Raw genomic sequence first — 20,620 nt, forward strand, 5'->3', positions numbered from 1 at the left:
GACTGCTTGGCTCACTTTGCTGGGCCACCTTGATAACAATTTTCACCTGTGTCAACTGTCAGATCTTCTCATGGAATAGTGAAAATGGTTATGTATTTTCCTAGGTGTGTGCTCAGTGAGCTTGGAGGAGTGCTCCCACTGGGTAGGACTAAACATATTATTTTGTTGTGCATATGCTCAGCTGTTCCTGATTGTTTTCAGTCACTTCAGGAATACTTCCTGTACTATAAAATGGGACGGCCAATCCAGAAATCTTGTTTTGTATGTTGTCATCTCAGATCCTTTATTTTTCCCAGCACATGGGTTTTATCCTCCTCCTACTGCACATTCCTGTCAATTCTTTTTCTGAGCCCAAATGAATGCATGAAGTCATGATCCTATAAAGTGTGTATGCCATACAGGTTTCCTTCATACTCTTTGTGTGGGTGTTGCTTAATGCATTAATCTTTTGTTCAGTAGAGTTTCCATGAGCTTTAATATTCACTTGTAAAACCTGTAATTTCTTTTAAACTTACATATTTTGTATGAATGCTTCATTATTGCTTCCTGTCTGAGAAGGTGCTTTCAGTTTTCCTTTTATCCTGTTCTCACTAGGTTTTCACCTTTTCATTCAAAGCACTTACAAGTCCCCAGCTTGTGTTTGTTTAAAATAATTATTTATTGTGCATGATAGCATGACTGTCATGGGGCCGGCCTCCAATAACTGTGAACAAATAAAATCTCAGGCTCAAAAGGTGTAAGAAAATGTGATCCTTTAAAATACCTTTTTTTTCCTTAGTTATTCCCTGTTCATGGTCTTTACCCTCTTGCTTAATCTGGAATTCAGGTGCTGTAGCTGTGACCTAAGAAGAAAGCTGTGTGCACCTGGCCAGGGGTGATATTAGCAGCCAAGGGGCTAAAACTCCCTTGAGCTGAGTAAATCCACTGCTGAGAGCTTTAATGTGTTTGTGTTGGTAGGAAAGTAAATCGACAAACACTTTTTATTATTCAGCATGCACTCTATTGATTCTTTCTGCCTGAAATAACTTCAGTAGATTTTTTTGAAGGAAGGCAGTGATTCTTTGTGGTTAGAAGAGCACTGAGAAAATTGAGGGTGTTCTATGTGATGGGTGTGTGTGTATGATCCACTTTGTGTGCCTATATATACAACTGAAAATCTTCCTTTTTGTGAAAGGACTATTATGTGCCTTTAAAGATTTCAGAATTCAAGAATGGAAGTGTCACATGCAATGTCACTTTAAAATGCTGAGGTTTTGGAAGCAGTGTTTGTCTAAAATGTGTGTAAAACGTTTTTGCTAAATATGTGGTCAGACACTTTGTCGCAAGCCAGCCAACTATAGTGAATGCTCACGTGATGTGATTCAGTTGTGTATGTTAAGGGTATCAAAAGGGTTGGGAATCTATTGCATCTATTACTGATTTGTATTAGAATACTGGGAAGGAGATCTTGTGACAACCCCAATTTACTTTGTCTTTAAAGTCTTTTGCATTGAACATATTCCTTATCTAGATTGTGTAAGTCCATTCTTCAAAACTTTGTATGAATGTTGAAGGGTTTGTTGGGTTTTAGTCTTCAATATACTCCAGAGATGAGGTTTAGATATGCTATTTAATAGTTAACCTGTAATGGCATCTTCCTTTTGTGATTTAAAATTCTAAGCATTGGTATCTTACAATCTCACTTGGACTAAACCCCTACTGTGGGTTGACTGCCTTTTTGTCAATTTAATGGCTAAATTTCAGAGGTAAGGGACAATAATTGCATCCCAGCAAAGTACTTAAGAAACTGAAATGTTTCCTTTTTAAACGTTTCCTATTTCTGATAAAAACCTGATAGAAATAGTAAAAAAGCCTGCCTATGACAGAATGAATGCTAAATTCCCATTCGAGCTTACAGCAACAAAGCTGGAATCTTACTTTATGTGGCCAATGTGTCAAGTAATGTGTAAAGCTTCAAAATGTAAGTAGCTGTCTTTCTGTAGTATGATGACGTAGATGCAGCAAATTATGATCTGCATCTGCATCATACTTTGCAGATCACAAATAATTTTTTTTTCATTTTTTAAAATGAAACAGAAAAATTAAAGTATGCAATGTCATTTAATATCTTAAACCTAAGATTTTATCACACAGAGTAAAAAATCTAAAACAACTAAAATTTTGTTAATAATGTTACTGTTACAATATCTATTAACTAGTTTAAGTTGAATGAGTGATCTGTGTCTGGGAAAGTAGAATTAACTGTATTGGGAACTGATTTATAGTGCAGCCTGATGGTGAGCTAAGCTTTACACAGTCTTCAGTTCTTGGTGGCAGAGTTGGAACTACAGGAAGTAATAAGTACTAACTGCCCTTCTACACCCTGGTCTTAACTTCTTTTATGAATGCTGTGTGCCGTCTTAAACTTTTCTGCTTTCTCTTGCCTGCTTTCATTTGCAATGCTTGTGAGCCTTGAATGACTGATAGACTTCATTGGCTTGAATTAAGACACTTGACACAAAACAGCTAGTGAAGTCAATTTTAATTGTCATAAAAGATATATAAGTATTGCAAGTTGAGTGTTCATGTCTTGTGGAAATTTTTATATTCAAGACAGAGTAAAATTTGACATTAAAAAGACATGAGCTCTTAGCAAAGCTGGAAAATAAAAGCTTCCACTGACAGCATTTCCATTGCAATACTCTTATGTGGGAGGAATACACAAGACATTTTCTTACTAAAAACATGCTTAAGAACAAGGGTGGTAAGTCACAGTCATCACTTCTTATGGTATTTTTGTGGGGGGTGCATATACTCCTGTGTAGTTGTTTGTTCAGTGTTGAGCTGAAGAATGTGTTGTCCATCCTTGTTCTAAAACACACCTTGACTGTGCTTTGAACCTTTTACCTTCAGAGACCGACCTATATACCGTATGAAAAAGTAGGTTGATATTGGCAGCCATGAAACTAGAGTCATGCTTGGCCTGATTAATTATCCTCTTGGTTATCTTCTAAGCAGAGGAAAAATACTGCTGGTTACAAGAGCTGTATATACTAAGATATTCTAAATTTGATCTCCACAACCTGTTCTTCCACCTTTACCCTACAACTACAGAATCAACCCACAGGCATATTTTTAATTAACTATCTGTTATTTATATTCATAGGTCACATGTGCAAGTACACAGAATTGATAACTGGGTGGGAGAGATTGGGCAGTAGGTTGAAAATAACCACAGAAAGTGTTTCTTTCCCCTGGCAGTCAGCTCTGTTAGAACAAACAAGTTCAACAAGTTTACTGCAATAACACCATTTTTTTTTTTTTCTCATTGAAGGGGGTAGTTCACCATAAGGCTGCATATTTTTAATTCTTCTCTTTTTTCCCCCATCTTTGCAAATACCACTATGTACATGTTAATCTGCAGTGGAATTGCAATAAAGTAACTATAGCCTGGTGTTGTAAAACATTCCCATTTTGTTTCTTCAGCTTTCTTTAGAAGTATGTTTTCTTGTCTAACACGTTCTACTGAGCAAAAAGCTAAAAGGGATCAGAGTTGTGCCATGCTCTTGTGTGTGCCAAGTGGAACAGGACAGAAAGGAGGAGACTTTGCCATATAAGCTGCTAGAGAACTGCCTTTCTTATTAGAGCTTTTATCAGTTTAGCAAACTGCTTTCTGTAGTTTGTTGTTTTTCTTATGTGTGTAAATTCCACTTTATCATTTAATACTGATTATGAATGGTGCCTCCTATATTATCCAGAGTATCACTGAAATATCTGTGGTGTTCTCATGTAGAAAACCTTGAACAGAAAAAACAAAAGGCATTCCTAAGCCCTCTAGTACAGAAATTTTGATGCAGAAGGGTTTAATGAATTTGAAAGGAAATAAGAAAATTATATATACAGGAGGAAATAAGAAAAGTACCACCTTGCCCAGCTTGTTTCATTTGAGTGGAGTAGGTAGATAAATATTTTGCTTCTTTCAAACAATATGCTCTTTCCTGTAACTTCCTGCTTATTGTTAGCAGAGAGCCCCTGAATGATGTTTGCTGGTGTTAAAGGTGCCATCTGGAAAACAAGCTTCTGACTTGTTTATAGTTCAAATTATGTTGGTTGTATATCAGGGCAAGGAGATTAAGCAGTTAATTTTGCTGTAATGGTGTTTGCCTTCTTTACAATAATATTTTTGCAGCTTTTTGAAAAGACCAAGTAGTAAATGAAAATTATTTTTCATTATGTGCCTTGTTTAGCCAGACAACATGTTATAATCTGGCATTAGAACTTTTCCAGTAGAACTTGGCAGACAAAACTGTGGCATGGTGAAGAAGAAATCTTACTTCATGATTTGCTCTTGTTAAATACATCAGTTTTAATGAAAGTGTTGGCTTGTAGCCTGTTCTTCTTTAAAAATGGTCCCCAGTACCAGGGACGTTAAAGAATGCAAGTGACCCTGTTCTTCAGGAGATCATGTGGGATGGGGTTGATTTCTTCCTTCCTGCCATCTCCTGAAGAATAGCTGGTAGAGCCTGGCCCCTCAGCTGGCATTGCTCTGCCCAGCCAGGTAGGGACTCTAACTTGGAGTGGTGCCTGAAAGTCACTTTCCTGTACCTGGAAACTGCTTCCCAAGCACAATTTTCGTGCTGCCGCTGCCCTCAGGACATAGTTACAAAGTGTCACAGAGTGGTTGTGTGGGGTAATGTCAATAAGGGTCAGACTTTGGTGCTGTAGTGTAGAATTTGGGTCTGCCTTTCTCACTGTACTTTTAGATTGGTTGGTTAGTAAAGCTGTAACTCTGAGTCAGTGCTCAGTTATCCATTCTTGCCCAACTTAAAACATACAAATTGTATTGATTTTTCTCTTTAAAGTTTTTCCAAACTACTTTATGAGAAGTCATCTCATAAAAGTTGCAGTCCTGGCCTTCATCAGCTTTGATATTAACTAATTATTTATTCACCAAGTAGCATGCAGCATGACGTTGTTTGCAAACACTGGATATCAGATAAAGCTCTCAAGTTTTTCTTTATGACTGACTGATGGAGCAGTACGATGCTTTTGGGGAAAACCGATTGTTTAAGTCTGTAGGTGTTCAGTAGATGGAAAATAAATAAAATACAAGGTGGAGCCTGGAGAAAAATTTTAAAAAGCCAAGGTTTAGCAGATGTAATTGTTGTTAGTTTCTGTATGCTCTAAAGACTGAGGGACTGAGCTTTCAATTACACAGTTTTAAAAGCTGATTAATTTTTTAAAATCCTAGAAAAAGTTCCAGTACTAAATAAAGAGATTGACAGGTGAAAGACTGAGGTGATATCAAGAAAAGAACAGTAAAAGTACAAAAGCTGATCCATATTATATGTTCCACGTGTGCTCATATTTATTGTAATGAATATTCTATTGAGAAACTGTAAACTGTGGCATCCAGCAAAGAACAAGAGTAAATATGCTGAAGTACAGTACTGAGATGGAGAGTCAATATTGTAATAAGCTATTTTTCACTATTCTTGCAAAACCCTTATGTTGGATTTTTTGTTATGATAATTTAATTCTTCAACCACATATAGCAACAATTTAAAAACTACTTTAAACTATTGCTAGTAAACAATTTTCTTTATCTTATTTATAGAGGGCATGAAGGAAGAACCTGAAATGCTCTTTGAAGAACTGCTTGAGAGGGCCAAAGCTGGAGAACCAAAAGCACAAACAGAGGTAATTATATATGTTTTTTGTCCAGTCTCATTTGCTCTTCATTCTAAAAATAGCTCTGCCTGCTGCAGAACTATTATCTCTTGCTCAGTTGAACTGTGTCTGCTTAGATGCTAAACTATTCAAAGCAAGGTGATGCCATATGGTTTCTCTGCCTTGAGACATGCTGCTTCCTTGAGAGTGTGGCTTCAGGTCCAACTCTTTAGCATGGAAAAAGTACAGACCTGATTTTGCTTTTCTTTTTTTTAAAGAAGCATGTGGGGAGCTGTGCAGACAGGGACTGTTGAATGCTGTTGGTTCAGCACTACACTGTATCCAAAGATACCAGGGCTCTTAGGCTGGACTCTGGAGGAAGCTGCCATTGAGGTGCTTTAGCAGGGACAGAGGTTGGTTGTTGATGTTTTGCTCATATACCATTACACATTTTAGAAAAGAACCCCCATGTTTATTGAAATCTTTTACTTATTTAATGGCAGATAAAATTGAATTAATAGTATCACTTCTGTCCTGCATTTGTTAGCAGTTCAGGTTTTTCCTTGGGTTTTAGAAAAATTGTACCAGTTTTCCACTGCATTCTATTGCCTGGTATAGTGGTCTAGTATAAATAGCTTAAAATTTTCTAGAAGGGTTTTAATTTGTGTTTAACCTGGTTGGTGTTTTACTTGAGCATTCTTTTCCAAATTCTGCTTTGATGCCAAATAGGAATGGTTGCAGTCTCCTACAGGTTCATTGGTGGTTTGGATTTTTCCCCAAGGATCCCCACTCCTCTTGTAAATAAAAATCAGAGGGGGGGATGGGAAAGTAATTCTTTTAAAGCTGGTAAAAAAAATATGGCAGTGCTAGGCTTGTTCTCCGTTCCATATCAACTTGTTTGAGGGGCAAGCTGACCTTGGAGTTGTAACCTGAGATAGTAACAAATTCCTCACTTTGAAACAGCTGGTGGCTTTGTGGAGGATGAAACATTATCCTTGAGGGAATCATTGCTGTAAAATCCATCTTTTGGCTCTACTCCTCCACACGGAAGAAAGCGAAGTCCATAATATTCTTTCAGGATATAATTTCCAGTTGAGTAAAAAATACTCAGAAATACTTACATAATCTAAGTCTGTGATGCTTACATATGTATATAAATGATGGTGGTTTTTCTCCTTCACTGTTAATTCCACTTTCACTCTCTTCCTTTATCTCTTTAATTGTGTATATTTTCTATTCCCACACAATAATAGGATTCTTACCATAAAAAGATACAGCATACAGATTTGCTTCAGGATGAGTTGCCTGAAATGGAGCCTAAAATACAGTAATTTCTTTTTTTATGCAGTCACGTTTCATGTTGCTTGTGGAGAGAGAATTAGCTTTTAGTTTTTAAAACCCAAAAAGAAATTTATTTCTTCTCTATGGTTGAATACATTCCTTTAGAATCAATTAGAAAAATGTATTTTAATTTCTCACATTTGTAGGAGCATGAATGAGATGCTGAGATGCCGCTTTTGTGCTGTTTGTTAACAATTACAAAGTCAAACACAAGAAATTAGCTGGTTCAATGGATTGTGGTTATTTTATTATTCTGTGTTTATTCAAAAATAATTCTGAAAATGACTATGGAAATAAATGCACTCTGAGTGGCTGTCAACATGTATTACTGTAACTTTATATATATATATATTTAATCGAGAAATAACTGTATGGCAGTTACATAAATGAAACATCCACAGATGGAATTTTATAATGGAGAAAAGGCAGTTCTGTGTCTTCAACCAGAGGATGTCTGCAAGGGGACATCTTGCTTGAGATGACCACCTCACTTAGCAAAGCCAGAAATGGGAACAACCTTTAGAGAAGTACAGTGTGAGAGTCTGTGTTAAGCTGTTACCAAATATAACTTTATTTCACACTTTCAGCTCATGAGAAAGAGAGAATCCCAGACTACTTAAATGACAGATTTGAGGTTAACACTGTTTCCTGTCTATTCTTCCTCCTTTGACTGCTACAGACCAGAGCTTTGCAGCCATTTTCAGGTGATTTGATGTAGGAGCATTGCTGTTGGAACCACAGACAAGCCAAAAAGCATTTCAGTTATAAAACAGGTTATGTTATCATTTCGCTTGTGCTATGTGCCTTTTGTGCTATGACTAGTCCCACCAACTGTTAGTTGATGTTGCAATACATGTTTTTATACCTAAGAGGTCCTTAGAAACTAAAGATCTGCATAATTAAGTGTTGCTACTCTTGAAGTTTTGCTCAAAATCTCAATGGCTGTAAATATAAACCTGCTTAAGAAACAGCTGTACTTGTCAGATGGGTGTTATTTGCCATGTAACTTTTTCAAGCAATTCCTTTCTGAAATAAATAGTTGTAGGTACATCTGCAAGTGAGTGATAGACTGCCATGCAATTGGCAATCTATCTTGTTGAAAGATTTTTTTTTTTGCCTCATGCACTCTCTTCTTGGTGTGCACCTCCCATTGAACTCTGGCATGACTTTGTAGTCAATGTTTGGATTACCTAGTCCAGTTTTCTCCTTATTTCTGTATGGTTTTGGATAGCTTCACTGTATGTGTTATGGATTTCATATGTACCCAATAACTCTCTGTGTGGAAGTTGTTGAAGCACTCTCTGAAGTGTATGAAACCAGTTAAATGGCTGGAGAAATAAACTCTACTGGAGGAAGAAAGACCTGTCTTATATAATTTTATTATACATATATACAGAATTATTATATATTATATCACTGCATTTAATCTTCATAAGGGTAACATGATTTGTTAATCTTTCAACGATTTTTTTTTAGTCACCTTTAGTGGCAGTAACAAATGCTGCAGTAACAAATGAAAGTTTCAGAGAACCTTTCAAACAGGGTTTTTTGTTCCAGCAGATAATAGTGTGGATTTTAAAAGCAATTAAGGTATTGCATTAATTGCTTCTAGAATGTAGCTGAATGAAGTAACATTACAGAGAGAGAGGGGGAGTGCAGTGAGCCCAGCAAAAACATTTCCCACATTCTCGAGGTATGCAGGTAAAATGTCCAGTATTTCTGGTAATTTTCTGCCATTTAACTTCTTATTGTCTTGTGTTGTGATAAGCAGAAGTGTTTCATACTTTAGCATAAATATATTTACTAGTACTATTTCTGGTAATTTTCTGCCATTTAACTTCTTATTGTCTTGTGTTGTGATAAGCAGAAGTGTTTCATACTTTTGCATAAATATATTTACTAGTACATTTTCACATGTTTTAATTTTTTGAAGGAAGAAAAAAGATGGTGTTTTTTTCTTACCTGTAAAACAGTAATATAGACACCTGCTTGGTAATTTGTGTAATCCTGAATAGGAGAATTTTTATAAGCTTTTTCATTGAATTTTCTTGATACTTAAGCAGCATTAGTTTTATTCCATTCACCAAATAATCATGAGTTTGCTTTGACCTTCATTGACTGAACTGGTGTGAGTCAGGGATTGCCCTTCTTGAAGCCTTCTTCCATGTCAAGGCCTTGTCAATAGTTTCATCGGAATTTCTGATTGTCACTGGCACCAGATTATATTACACTTACTTTTTCTGGATCTAAAAGGAAACTAGCAGTGTTGTGTGGTCATTGCTATAGGAGGAAAAGAATTCAAGAAAACTTTTAAGACTCTGAGCTTCACTTGATTCTGCCAGATGTCTGAACACTGACAGCAACTGATTCACTGACCTGGCCAAATGTGTTGCAATTCCTTCTTGCTTCCAGTTCTTCCAGATCTTTCCAATCAGAATATCAGGTTACAACTATGTTGTTTAGTGCTAGGAGCAAATGTTTTGACCTCTTGTTCAGAGAGAAGTCATCTTAGCTGAGTTCCAGGGGGTGGGAGGGAAGAAGAGAGAAAGACAAAAAGACAAAGTAGACTATATTTCAGTAATTGAAGGAATTTTGTTTCCTATTTATTATAGGTGGGGAAGCACTTCTTGAAATTAGCAGAAGAGGAGGATGAAGAACTTAACAATTGTAGTGCAGTTGACTGGTTCATCCTTGCTGCTAAGCAAGGTCGAAGAGAAGCTGTCAAACTCTTGCGTAGATGCCTGGAAGACAGAAGAGGTATGGGTTCCCTGAGGCTTCCTGCTTGCACTTCTCACATTATCTGAAACAATGCTGTACTCCTTTTAACTCTTAAAAGAGTGGTTAAGGTATGATGGAAATTATTGTGGCAAAATTGCGTGAGAGTTGCTAACAGACTGTTCCAACAGGTAATTTTAAAAGCACTAATAGCAATACTGCTTATTAAAGCATTTTGTTAGTTATTTGCTTGAATTTCTTAATGAAATCCATGCATGTTCTTCTCATCCTAACTTTTCATGGAAGCTTTTTTTCTTTGACTCTGAAGAGCATATATAACCACACACCAGCTACTTATCTGCTGTTGCTTCATTCTTTTGCCCCCCTCCAACCTCTTCTAATTGGTCTTGCTCACTGTCTTCCTCCACTGTAAGATTCTCATCTTCCTTCATATTACTTCTCATGCTTGGAATGGTCTCTTTTGGTCCACCAACTATCTGAACTCTTATGAGGGGGGAAAAAACCCAACAAAACAAAAAAGAAAACCAACTTTTATTTAGTTCTTGCTGCCTTTGCATGTCACCCATGCCTGTCTGCACTACCTTTTGCCTGATCCACTGTGCTTCAAAAGTTGAAGCAAGACATAGTATAATGCATGTCTTCACATCTTTGAAGTACAGTTTAAACCTAGATTTTGATAAGCAATGGACATGGAGGGACATTTGAGTAATTTACTTAGGGGTCAGAATGTGACTGAAACTCGAGAAGTTTCAGACTAAACTGAGAAAAATAAATTGTGAGAAAATCTGTCATTTCTGCATGGGTGTGGGATGAGTGTGTAATGTATTTTTTCTTTTCTTGAGGTATAACTTCTGAGAATGAGGAAGAGGTGAAAAAGTTAACATCTGAGACTGACTTGGAGAGAGCTGTTCGAAAAGCTGCCTTGGTCATGTACTGGAAATTGAATCCAAAAAAGAAGAAGCAATTAGCGGTTTCTGAACTGCTGGAAAATGTTGGGCAAGTTGACAATGAAGGTTTGTTCATGAACTGAATTATGGTATTGATAAATACATACTTATGAGCACAGTACAGCTCAAAACCTAAAGGGCTTTATGAACAATCAGGAATGAGATAATAGTAAATGTACAGTCTACTTAAGATAATGTAACTCTCTCAAAGACTAACCCTCTTCTAATAACTATGCTCTCTGGACCATCACTTGCTGTAGGTTGTGGTCATTTGAGTTCTTGTTCAATTGACCATATATTTAAAATGTATTTATTTATCACTCATTGTCTTTGGAAAATAGATATTTTACGGCTCTGCTGTATTTGATTTTTTCCCCCCTCTAACAGTCATCCTGATGATACCTCACTAGATTATTCAATTTATAGATTCAGTCTTCAAGACATTCTGCCACTACAGCACTAAATGTTAGCTGTGGCAGTCCTGTTTCTTTTTCTAATTCAGTAACAGGAATATAGAAAACTAGCTACTTGTTATCTGTTTCTGTGTAAGTTTGTGTTTTCCATACTTTGAGAAAATACCATTCCCCAGATGTTTCAGTTACTGTTCGATCACTTTAATTGACTGCTTTGACTTTCCATAAACTTCTGTTCTTGAAGCAGATGGTGAGAAGCAGCCTGGTCCAGTCCCAAAGTCCGTGCAGAAGCAGAGAAGGATGCTGGAGCGATTAGTGAACAGTGAATGTGAGTGCACACTGCGCTTTCAGTCTTAGCCAGTAGATTTAGTTTCCATTTTGCTCTGGAAAACAATTTTGTGCTGCCAGACTAAGAATGTATAGAAGGTTTAGATTGCAGTAAACTGATAGTGTCAGTTTATTCTGTGTGGAAAACAAATAACTGTGAATTTACAGAAAACATCATCATTGCAGTCAACTACTAAAGGGAAATTTTCATGTCATTTGTTATTTTTATATTCTTGCCCTTTCAGCACTCAAAAGGCTATTCAAAGAAGATTCTCACCTTCAATATTTTTTTTTTAGTTCTAAATGCAGTACTGTTTCTGATTACAGTGAGGGAATGAATTATGCACCAATTTAGTGCAGACAGATCCTTCATTCTATTTGCATTACTCCCATTTGCTCTTCCTTTATAATTAATATTTGTCTTTTCATATTTGTTCAATGAATGAATTAGGAAAGATGCACCAAGATACTTCTTTCATTATTTACAGCAGCTTAATTAATGTATTGAGAAGAATTAAACCCCTTAACACATACAGGGTCAGATTTGTAGACGTAAGTCTGTGAGTTTTGTAAGGTTTGGTGAGGTGGGGATTGGAAATGAAAGTTCTTAGTCTGCCATAACTGTTAGAAATACTGACGTGCTTTTGAGCTTTTAGGAGGAAAGTGTTATATTAAGAAAATGAATTATCAACAATGCAGCATGTGTAGTTTTCCAAGAACAGTATTTAACATACGGTTCAATTATTCATTGTCAGGAAAATCTCAGTTTCTTGAAATGCACTAAGTCATATGGAATAGGTCATGGGCAGTCTAGATCAATACTTGAAGAGCACTTTAAATGTCACACAGCATATTATTCACTAATACGTCTGTAGTTAAGATTATGTGGAACTGAAGTATTATACAAGGAATAGAGAGTCAGATCTAGAGCTTTGCAGTTTTAAACTCCTTGAAAGATTAGATTTTCACTTCATTAGGTAAATTTGGCCTTTACCTTCAAGGATTGTGTTTGTTACACAGGTGACTTGAAAAATAGCACTCCTAAGAAGAGTAGAGTATTTTAGTTTGCATTAGCTTTCACAGAAGTAAAAGAGGAACGGGGCGCGTGCCTGTATAGGAAAAAGGGATTGAGGGATGTGAGAAACAATATTTTGGAAACCAAGCTTTATGGTCCTATCAAACCTTCTGTGAGACTATGTCAGCTGTTTTTGTAACTTGGCTGCCACTTCTGGCAAGCCAGAAGCAGTCCTTCAAGGACAAGACTTGAATTTCATTGTCCAGTCATCGTATCATAATGCAGATGTATTTGGGTTCATTTGAGCTGTGTTGCATTGGGGTTCTTTCCATCCTTGTAGGTGAACTGGCATATGCTGATTCAAGTGAGTGCAGAGCAACTCATTTTGTTCTGGATTCTTCAGTTATTCAGAGAGTTATCAGAAAAGGAACTGGCAAATATGATTTTTTTTAAAGGCTTAAATTGCAGATAAAATAGCGGGGCAGTAAATGAAACTATATATAAGTGTAGGCAGAAATTGATGTGAATATTTTTCCATTTCCTAAGGTGGATGGGGGAGGCAGGAAAATTTGTCATAACCAAATTGAAAAAAATCTATGAATAATAAAGTAGAGTCTACAAAATACACTTTTTATATCAATTTAAGAGACACTTGGGTGACAAAATACTAATAACATGTAAAAATGAAAGTTTTCTGTAGCCTTCTCTGCGGCCACAGGAGCGGGACAGCGCTGGCTGGCCGCTCCCAGAGTGTGGCCGGAGGTGGCCACAAGATCAGCCACTCCCGGATCCTCCTCAGGACCCCTGGCAGTGGTGCTTTTGCAGAGTGGGTGGTGCAGGCGAGAGCATGGCTACCAAGTCCCAAGGTAAAGGAAGAAAAGAGTGGACATTTGAGTGGGTGTCAAGGAAGCTTGACATCCCAGATAGGTGCAGGGACAAGTGTATAAAGACGACAGGTGGGGAGGCACTGATAAAGGAGTGGGCGTGAAGGGAGGAGACACAAGACAACCAATAAGCAAAGGGCAGGGGAGGAATGTAAAACACAGCTGAACCTATGAGGGTTACACAGAGGAGGGGAGAAGCACTGGAGGCAAATCATGTAGCAGGTTAGGGATGACTGATACAGAAAATTCTTGAAATAAAAGGGAGTGATTACAATGACAGGCAGGGGGAGTGGGCAGCACCATAAGGAGGGGAAGAAACTTACAAGGGCAGAAGGGGAGGAGCGGAGGATCAATCACTTTGAGGGGCAGGCCGCTGGTGGGGAAAGGTAGGGGATAAACAACTTGGAAGGAACCATCGTGAGGGGATCACATGGGAGGAACTGAGGACCAAACCATTTCTAAACAAAACAATTAACAGAACCAACATTAACATTCTTCTAAAACACGCAACACCACAGTTTTCATCAAACACTTAAAGTAGGAGTTAAGCTGTTACCTCTTCTCTAGAGAGCTTTTGTCTTTTCATGGAAAAACAAGAAAACTGTTACTCTTGAGCATTTACTTCTCTGATTCACTAAGTTTCTTCATTTACCTTGCCAGAAGGAGCTTCTTCTTTCAGTGTTAGTTCATTGCCAACACTTGGAAGATAATTTTTAAGCCAAATATGTGTTTGCAGATATCTGATTTGGGTTGTCCTTAATGGAGGTATAAACAGAAAATTAGAGGTGACATTGTCAATGGGCAATTGTTGCATGCCTGAGAGGGTGCATGTCATTGCAGTGGATAGGCCATCTATGCATATTAAGTTAATAACTCCTTCCTTCTCAGGATGTCCCATGATATAGTAAATGGGCTGTTAAGGTATTTTTGTGAGGTTCTAATGTGTCTGTTAGCTGATTCTATATGAATAAGACTATTCCAGCTCTGTATATTTTTTTCCCAATAAGACAGTAAATTTAGATGACACCTTTCATATTAGGATCTGAAGCCCACCAAAACACCTAAAGAGTCTCACAGATTTCTTGATGCAAGTAAAGTTGCCTTACAGTCTGTGAATAATAAGAATAGTTAGCAAAAATAAATCCTTTCTTGTTTCTTGGGAGGCATGCCAGATGGTGTTTTGTGGGACATAAGGGTTCATGCATGGAGGAGGGGGAGTAGTAAAAGCCCAAGCCAAAGGCAGCATCCATATTGTGACATTAAACCAAAAAATAGATTGTAAGATGCTGATTTTCTGTTGAACTCTTAACATTCCTCTTCCTCTAGTATGTATCTTGAGATAAATACTTTCTTTTGCTCTATATATCTCCAGTGTTTTCAGTCTTAAATACAGAGTTACTTATATGTTGCTTCTATAAAAGTAGCATATTTAAATTAAAAATTTTCTGGGCCCAAACCCATTAATCCTCTGATTTGGAATTTAATGAAGCAGTTATCTGTCTCTTTAAAATCTCAAACTAGTAAGCAGGCCAGCTTTCATGTCTTTGCATCAGCTAAGTAGTTACATTTACTGTGTAGGAGGTGTGTTACAGATTTTTGTCATTCAGTTCTTTCATGTATACAGCAATGTCATTTGCTTTAGTGTATGGAGAAAAAAATTGCTGTTAATTATTCTCCTTTACAAACTGCATCAAGCTTGTCTGCCATACAAACTAGTTAATCCATGCTAATGTAGAGAACTGGGTGCAAAGAGTTTGAATCAGTGTATAAATCATCTTCTGTCCTGCCATTTCCCTGAGTTTTCAGTAGTAACCCTGTGCCTCCCTTATGGTCACAGGAGTGGATAAGGATCTTCCAGGGCAGAGGATGAATTTTGTCTCTATGTAAACAGAGCAAAGTCTGTTTTGTTGCTGGTAACTGTTTTAGAACACAGTTGATACAGTTTGGAGGAGGCCCTTTGTATAGCCACATATCATATTAAATAATACACTTTAGGTAATCCATATTACTATATGGATTATATCCATAGATATAATAATTGTGTATTTCCCATAATTATAGGTCTGTAACTTCTGAACTCAGAAAATGACTGCTAAATGACAAATCAGAAGTCAATGTTTCAGTTGATGACGTGCAGATAATTCATTACTGCTTCTGTACAATCTTTCTTTCCAATGCAGCTGTTGAATATTTTTCTGAAGCAGATAAAATAGTTTATGATTTAAAACTGTGACCTAATCCAGTAGTCTTTTTTCCTGTGGAATCCTTGCAGTTAAGCTACATTCACTCACTCTGTTATCCTATTTATCAGTATAATAAGCTTACCTGCTGATTGACAAGATGTAGAGTATTATACATGTTGCTGTCTCAAGGAGATTGTTGTTTTCAGCAGAGATCTCAGGACAAGTTGCAAGGTAACCCTATGCTGTCAGTAGTTCAGTTTTTGTAGACTAGATTCTGGCAGGAAAGCAAATTCTAATATTACAATATCCCAATATTCCAATTCATAATCAATATGGTGTTGTGATAAAGTTTACTCCAAATGTTCATTTTATCTTTTTAGCTAAAAAATTTATTGCTTTGGATGACTTTGTTGAAATCACCAAGAAGTATGCAAAGGGAATCATCCCATCCAACCTGATTATGCAGGAAGAGGAAGATGATGAGTTGGCAGGGAAGAATCCTGAAGAGTTACCTCTACGACTGAAGGTAAAAAGGCAATATGGAACAGGCTATGTTGAATGGCCTCTTAAGCATTACAGACAAAACAGGAGTGACTCGCACTTCTGTCTCAATACTGATGTTTAGCCTGTATAGATCACCACAAGAATTGTTGCTGTAACTTCTATTTGGACTTGACTTCATTTATAAGTTTCAAGTTTCATATGTATGAGTCATGTATTTAAAAGAAAGGGACAACAGTTTTCCCTGTAAGGGGTCAATCTACCTTCATTACATCTTCAGGGAGGATTTAAATGTACCTGTCATCACTGCTCTATTTTTATTATAGATGTTGTTATACGCTTCATATCTTTCTAGTTTAAACAGGAGCAAGCAGGTGGAAAAATTATCCATAGCATGAAAAGGTTTTGTTATGATGGAATTCAAGAAAGATGAAACTTGCTCTTAGCTTGTACACTGATACTTCTCTAGACAGTGAAAGGAGAAGGGAAAATAAAGGTGCATGCCTTCAATATTGGCATAAATTTTAGGCAAGGTGTATGGTTGCTGACCTGAATTTTGGTGTAAGTTTGTTGCCCATTATCATATTGCAGGGATGGGAAAAAAGGGGGGAGTGAAAGGTGTCTCCTTCCAAGCTTTTGCATGGCTAATTGTCTGAAAGAGTTGCATTTATGAGGAACAGAGATGCCCTCACTAATAAAGAAGCTTTTGCCCAAATCATTAGGGGTGTGCTGTCCCAGTTCATCACAGTGCCACAGGTATTTGCTGGAACATTCTTGGCTTTTCCCTTTGAACTAATTAATATAAAAATGTAGAATCTGGGAAAACATAAAAACTGTCATTTTATGGAGGAAGGAGGATTGATTGCAGCATCTAATGTCCCTATGCAATATTTGAATGTGTGTTTGAAAAATCCAGTACCTTTTAATTCATCTTCTGTAAAGTATGGTTGGTTACAGGGAGAGTATTCAATCCAGCAGTTTCTCTATTGTCCAGTGACTGTGCTGGAAATTTTAAGATCCTCTACAGTTACTGTTGTGGAGTTAAAAGAATCTGTAAATGTGTAGTAATTGAATGTAACATACTGCTGCTGCTTCCAAAACAGATTTTGACAGCTGCATCCCTAGATGCTTGGCAAGGATTCTTTAAAGATAAAACCACAGCTGTAAAGACTTGCTGTATGTGTATATGAGTCATAGGCACTACTTCCTGCAGTGTATATGCATAGAATGTATAGCATAATCTTTGCAGAATGTGGCAGTTACACACTTTAAAGTACAGTACTTGCAGCTCAAATAACAACTTAAGGTAGTGGAGGGCTGTAGCCATGTAGTTTATCTTCAGTATGAAGTTAGCAGAGCAGAATATTTGACTAGGAAGCCATTTAATTATATGTGTCAAAGGTAATGAAATACATCGTGCTTGAAATCAAAACTGTCTCTGAGCTTAGTCTAACTGAGTTAATAAAAATGGAGCTAATAATCTCAGACACAGTAATCTTTTTTTATTGGCAACATTGATCTGAAATATAAATCTTTTCATGTTAGCTGGTGTTAGACTTCTGGCTGCTACTGCTTCAGCTAGGAATGTCTGTGATGTAAAGATACAAAACAGCTAGTTAATAAAATGCTTCTTTCTCTTTTTCCAGGTTGTAAAATATCCACTTCATGCCATTATGGAAATTAAAGAATACCTTATAGATATTGCATCAAAGGCAGGAATGCATTGGCTGTCTACCATTGTTCCAACACACCATATCAATGCTCTCATCTTTTTCTTCATCATCAGTAATCTGACAATTGAATTTTTTGCCTTCATTATTCCATTAGTCATATTCTATTTGTCCTTCATTTCTATGGTGATTTGCACACTGAAAGTTTTTCAGGACAGTAAGGCTTGGGAAAACTTCCGTGCTTTGACTGACCTACTGCTTCGTTTTGAGCCGAACCTAGATGTTGAGCAAGCTGAGGTGAACTTTGGATGGAATCACTTAGAGCCATACTTTTATTTTTTACTGTCAGTATTCTTTGTAATTTTTTCCTTCCCTATAGCAAGCAAAGACTGTATACCATGCTCAGAGTTAGCTACTGTCTCAGTTTTCTTCACAGTGACAAGTTACATGAGTTTAAGCACATGTGCAGAACCTTACACACGAAGGGCATTAATAACTGAGACAGCTGCAGGTTGCTTATCCTTATTGCAGGTATTACCTGGGAATTTTGGCTTCTTGAAATTCTTAGGAAAAACCTTCTTTACAGTTCCTGTAGGCCATTTCTTTGTGATCAATGTTAGCATCCCCTGCCTTCTGTTTTTGTACTTGTTCTATCTTTTCTTTAGAATGGCCCAACTACGGAATTTTAAAGGCACCTACTGCTACCTGGTCCCATACCTGGTGTGCTTTATGTGGTGTGAACTCTCTGTGGTCATTCTGCGCGAGTCCTCTGGCATTGGGCTCGTTCGTGCATCCATTGGTTACTTCCTGTTCCTCTTTGCCCTGCCAGTGCTGGGTGTAGGCATTGCGCTGATGTGTCTTGTCCACTTCATTAAGTGGTTTTTGTCATTGGAGCTCATGAAAATTGTTGTGACCCTGGTTTTGTGTGCTGTTCCTTTGCTCTTTCGATGGTGGACAAAGGTTAACTTCTCCGTGGTTGAAGTGGTTAAATCGCTCACTCGAAGCTCCATTGTGAAACTCATTCTGGTGTGGATTACAGCTGTAGTGCTGTTCTGTTGGTTCTATGTGTATCGATCTGAAGGCATGAAAGTTTACAACTCCACCCTGACGTGGAATCAGTATGGTTTCCTCTGTGGACCCCGGGCCTGGAAGGAGACTAACATGGCACGTACTCAGATTTTGTGCAGTCACCTGGAAGGACACCGAGTGACATGGACCGGGCGGTTCAAATATGTGCGCGTGACAGAAATCGACAACAGTGCAGAATCTGCAATAAATATGCTTCCATTTTTTATTGGTGATTGGATGAGATGCTTGTATGGTGAAACCTATCCTCTTTGTGATCCCAAAAATGTTACACTGGATGAGGAAGAATTGTGTCGTCTGAAGTTTTTGACAAAGCATAAATGCCACATGAAAATGTTTGATCGGTACAAATTTGAAATAACTGTGGGCATGCCTTTCAGTAGCAAAAATGGAAGCAAGCCTATAGAGGAGGATGATATAACCAAAGATATTGTGCTGAAGGCAAGCAATGAGTTTAAAACAGTGTTGCTGAACTTGAGGCAAGGGAGTATAATTGAATTCAGCACAATTCTGGAGGGTCGTCTTGGCAGTAAATGGCCTGTCTTTGAACTGAAAGCAATCACTTGCTTGAATTGCATGTCTAAACTCTTACCTGCAGGGAGGCACGTGAAAATAGAGCAGGACTGGAGGAGCACAGTGCATAAAGCCATTAAATTTGCTTTTGATTTTTTCTTCTTCCCATTCCTGTCAGCTGCATAATGTGCTCACATATTGGTTCAGTGGTATTTTCAGTGTCCACTGCATTTACACTACCAAAGGTTTGGCTCCTTAAGAGAAAATAAAACACCCAACAAAAATCTACCTTGCTGTAGCAATGCTCAAACAGTGTGCTAATAAAGAGCACTGGTTGAGTTTTGCAAGTGTACACACCATATCCTGACCTTAAACCCTGTATGACTGAAGTGATATGTAGTACTTTAATATTGTAAATGAATGCAGGGGATCACTGCTGACTAATTGCATGGAAACTGTTTTGTCCAAAATGGATATATTGCCTGTGGTATAACACTAGATGCATTCACTTCCTCAATGTTAAAAGCACTTTACTCTTTTAAGTATTCACAACGTGCCCATTTGTATTTTCACAGGTATGGTTTAGAATAGGTAACTGACAATAGCTTTTGTTGCATTCATTGCTTGTATTTATTTTGTGTTTTCTAGAAAAAATTGATCTTAGAGTCAGTACCTGGTGGTAATATTTGCGTACAGCAATCACTGTTTCACTATTTTTCCAGAAGATAGTGACCACTGTTTTTTGAAAGGGCACAACATTTCACACCCCAGCAAGGTTTTACAAAGTCCCCAGGCTTCTACTTAGCATTAAATATAGTGAACAAAATTTGCTATTTGTTCTGATTGGTTACACTAAGGTATAGTCCATGCTGGTGTGTGAAAGGCAAATACCAAGGCTGGTATTGAGATGGTACCAGTAATGGAGAAGCCACAGCAACTGAAATTATACCTAAAAGTCTCTAGTGGAAATGGAAAAAGAATGTTTGTTTAATTACTTGTATTTTGCAAATAAACATGAAGTACAAACTTGAATTAAGTGGGTACAACATTTGTTCATTATGCTTTGATGTTGTGACCAGTTGTTTGTGTTGTGCTGATAGCAGCTTTCACTGAAAAGTATGATTTAGAATGTTTAAAATATTCTGGTGTGAGATATTTGAAGTTGCACTTGATGGTTTTGAAGTCAACAGTAAAATCTGGTGTGCCAGGTGAAGTTTTTGTAGCTGTGCAGTCTGCACATAGTGCTTCTCCCTGTTGTGACTTTGGACCTTTTCTGGCCACTGTGGCTGCACATCACAGATCCATCCTGCCATTTCCCTGACTCCTTCACTGAGCCTGCTTTAGATTCCCTTTTG

The 20,620-nt window shown here is 37.4% G+C and overlaps 1 protein-coding gene across 4 annotated transcripts in view; it reads left to right on the forward strand.

Moving 5' to 3' along the window:
• WFS1 (wolframin ER transmembrane glycoprotein) overlaps positions 1–20,297 on the forward strand; it is a 33,944-nt gene extending 13,647 nt beyond the window's left edge. For 3 of the 4 annotated variants that reach the window (XM_050973870.1, XM_018924739.3, XM_018924758.3), the window contains exons 3-8: positions 5,597–5,679; positions 9,603–9,747; positions 10,569–10,739; positions 11,331–11,414; positions 15,876–16,021; positions 17,643–20,297. In XM_050973870.1, coding sequence (XP_050829827.1) covers positions 5,597–5,679; positions 9,603–9,747; positions 10,569–10,739; positions 11,331–11,414; positions 15,876–16,021; positions 17,643–19,451 — 2,438 coding nt within the window. In that variant the 3' untranslated portion in view covers positions 19,452–20,297. The remainder of the gene's footprint in view (positions 1–5,596; positions 5,680–9,602; positions 9,748–10,568; positions 10,740–11,330; positions 11,415–15,875; positions 16,022–17,642) is intronic. The other variant, XM_018924766.3, reaches the window with a different exon arrangement.
• Positions 20,298–20,620: the final 323 nt, after the last annotated feature.

The sequence above is a fragment of the Serinus canaria genome, chromosome 4 (assembly GCF_022539315.1).
Source record: "Serinus canaria isolate serCan28SL12 chromosome 4, serCan2020, whole genome shotgun sequence".
NCBI lineage: Eukaryota > Metazoa > Chordata > Aves > Passeriformes > Fringillidae > Serinus > Serinus canaria.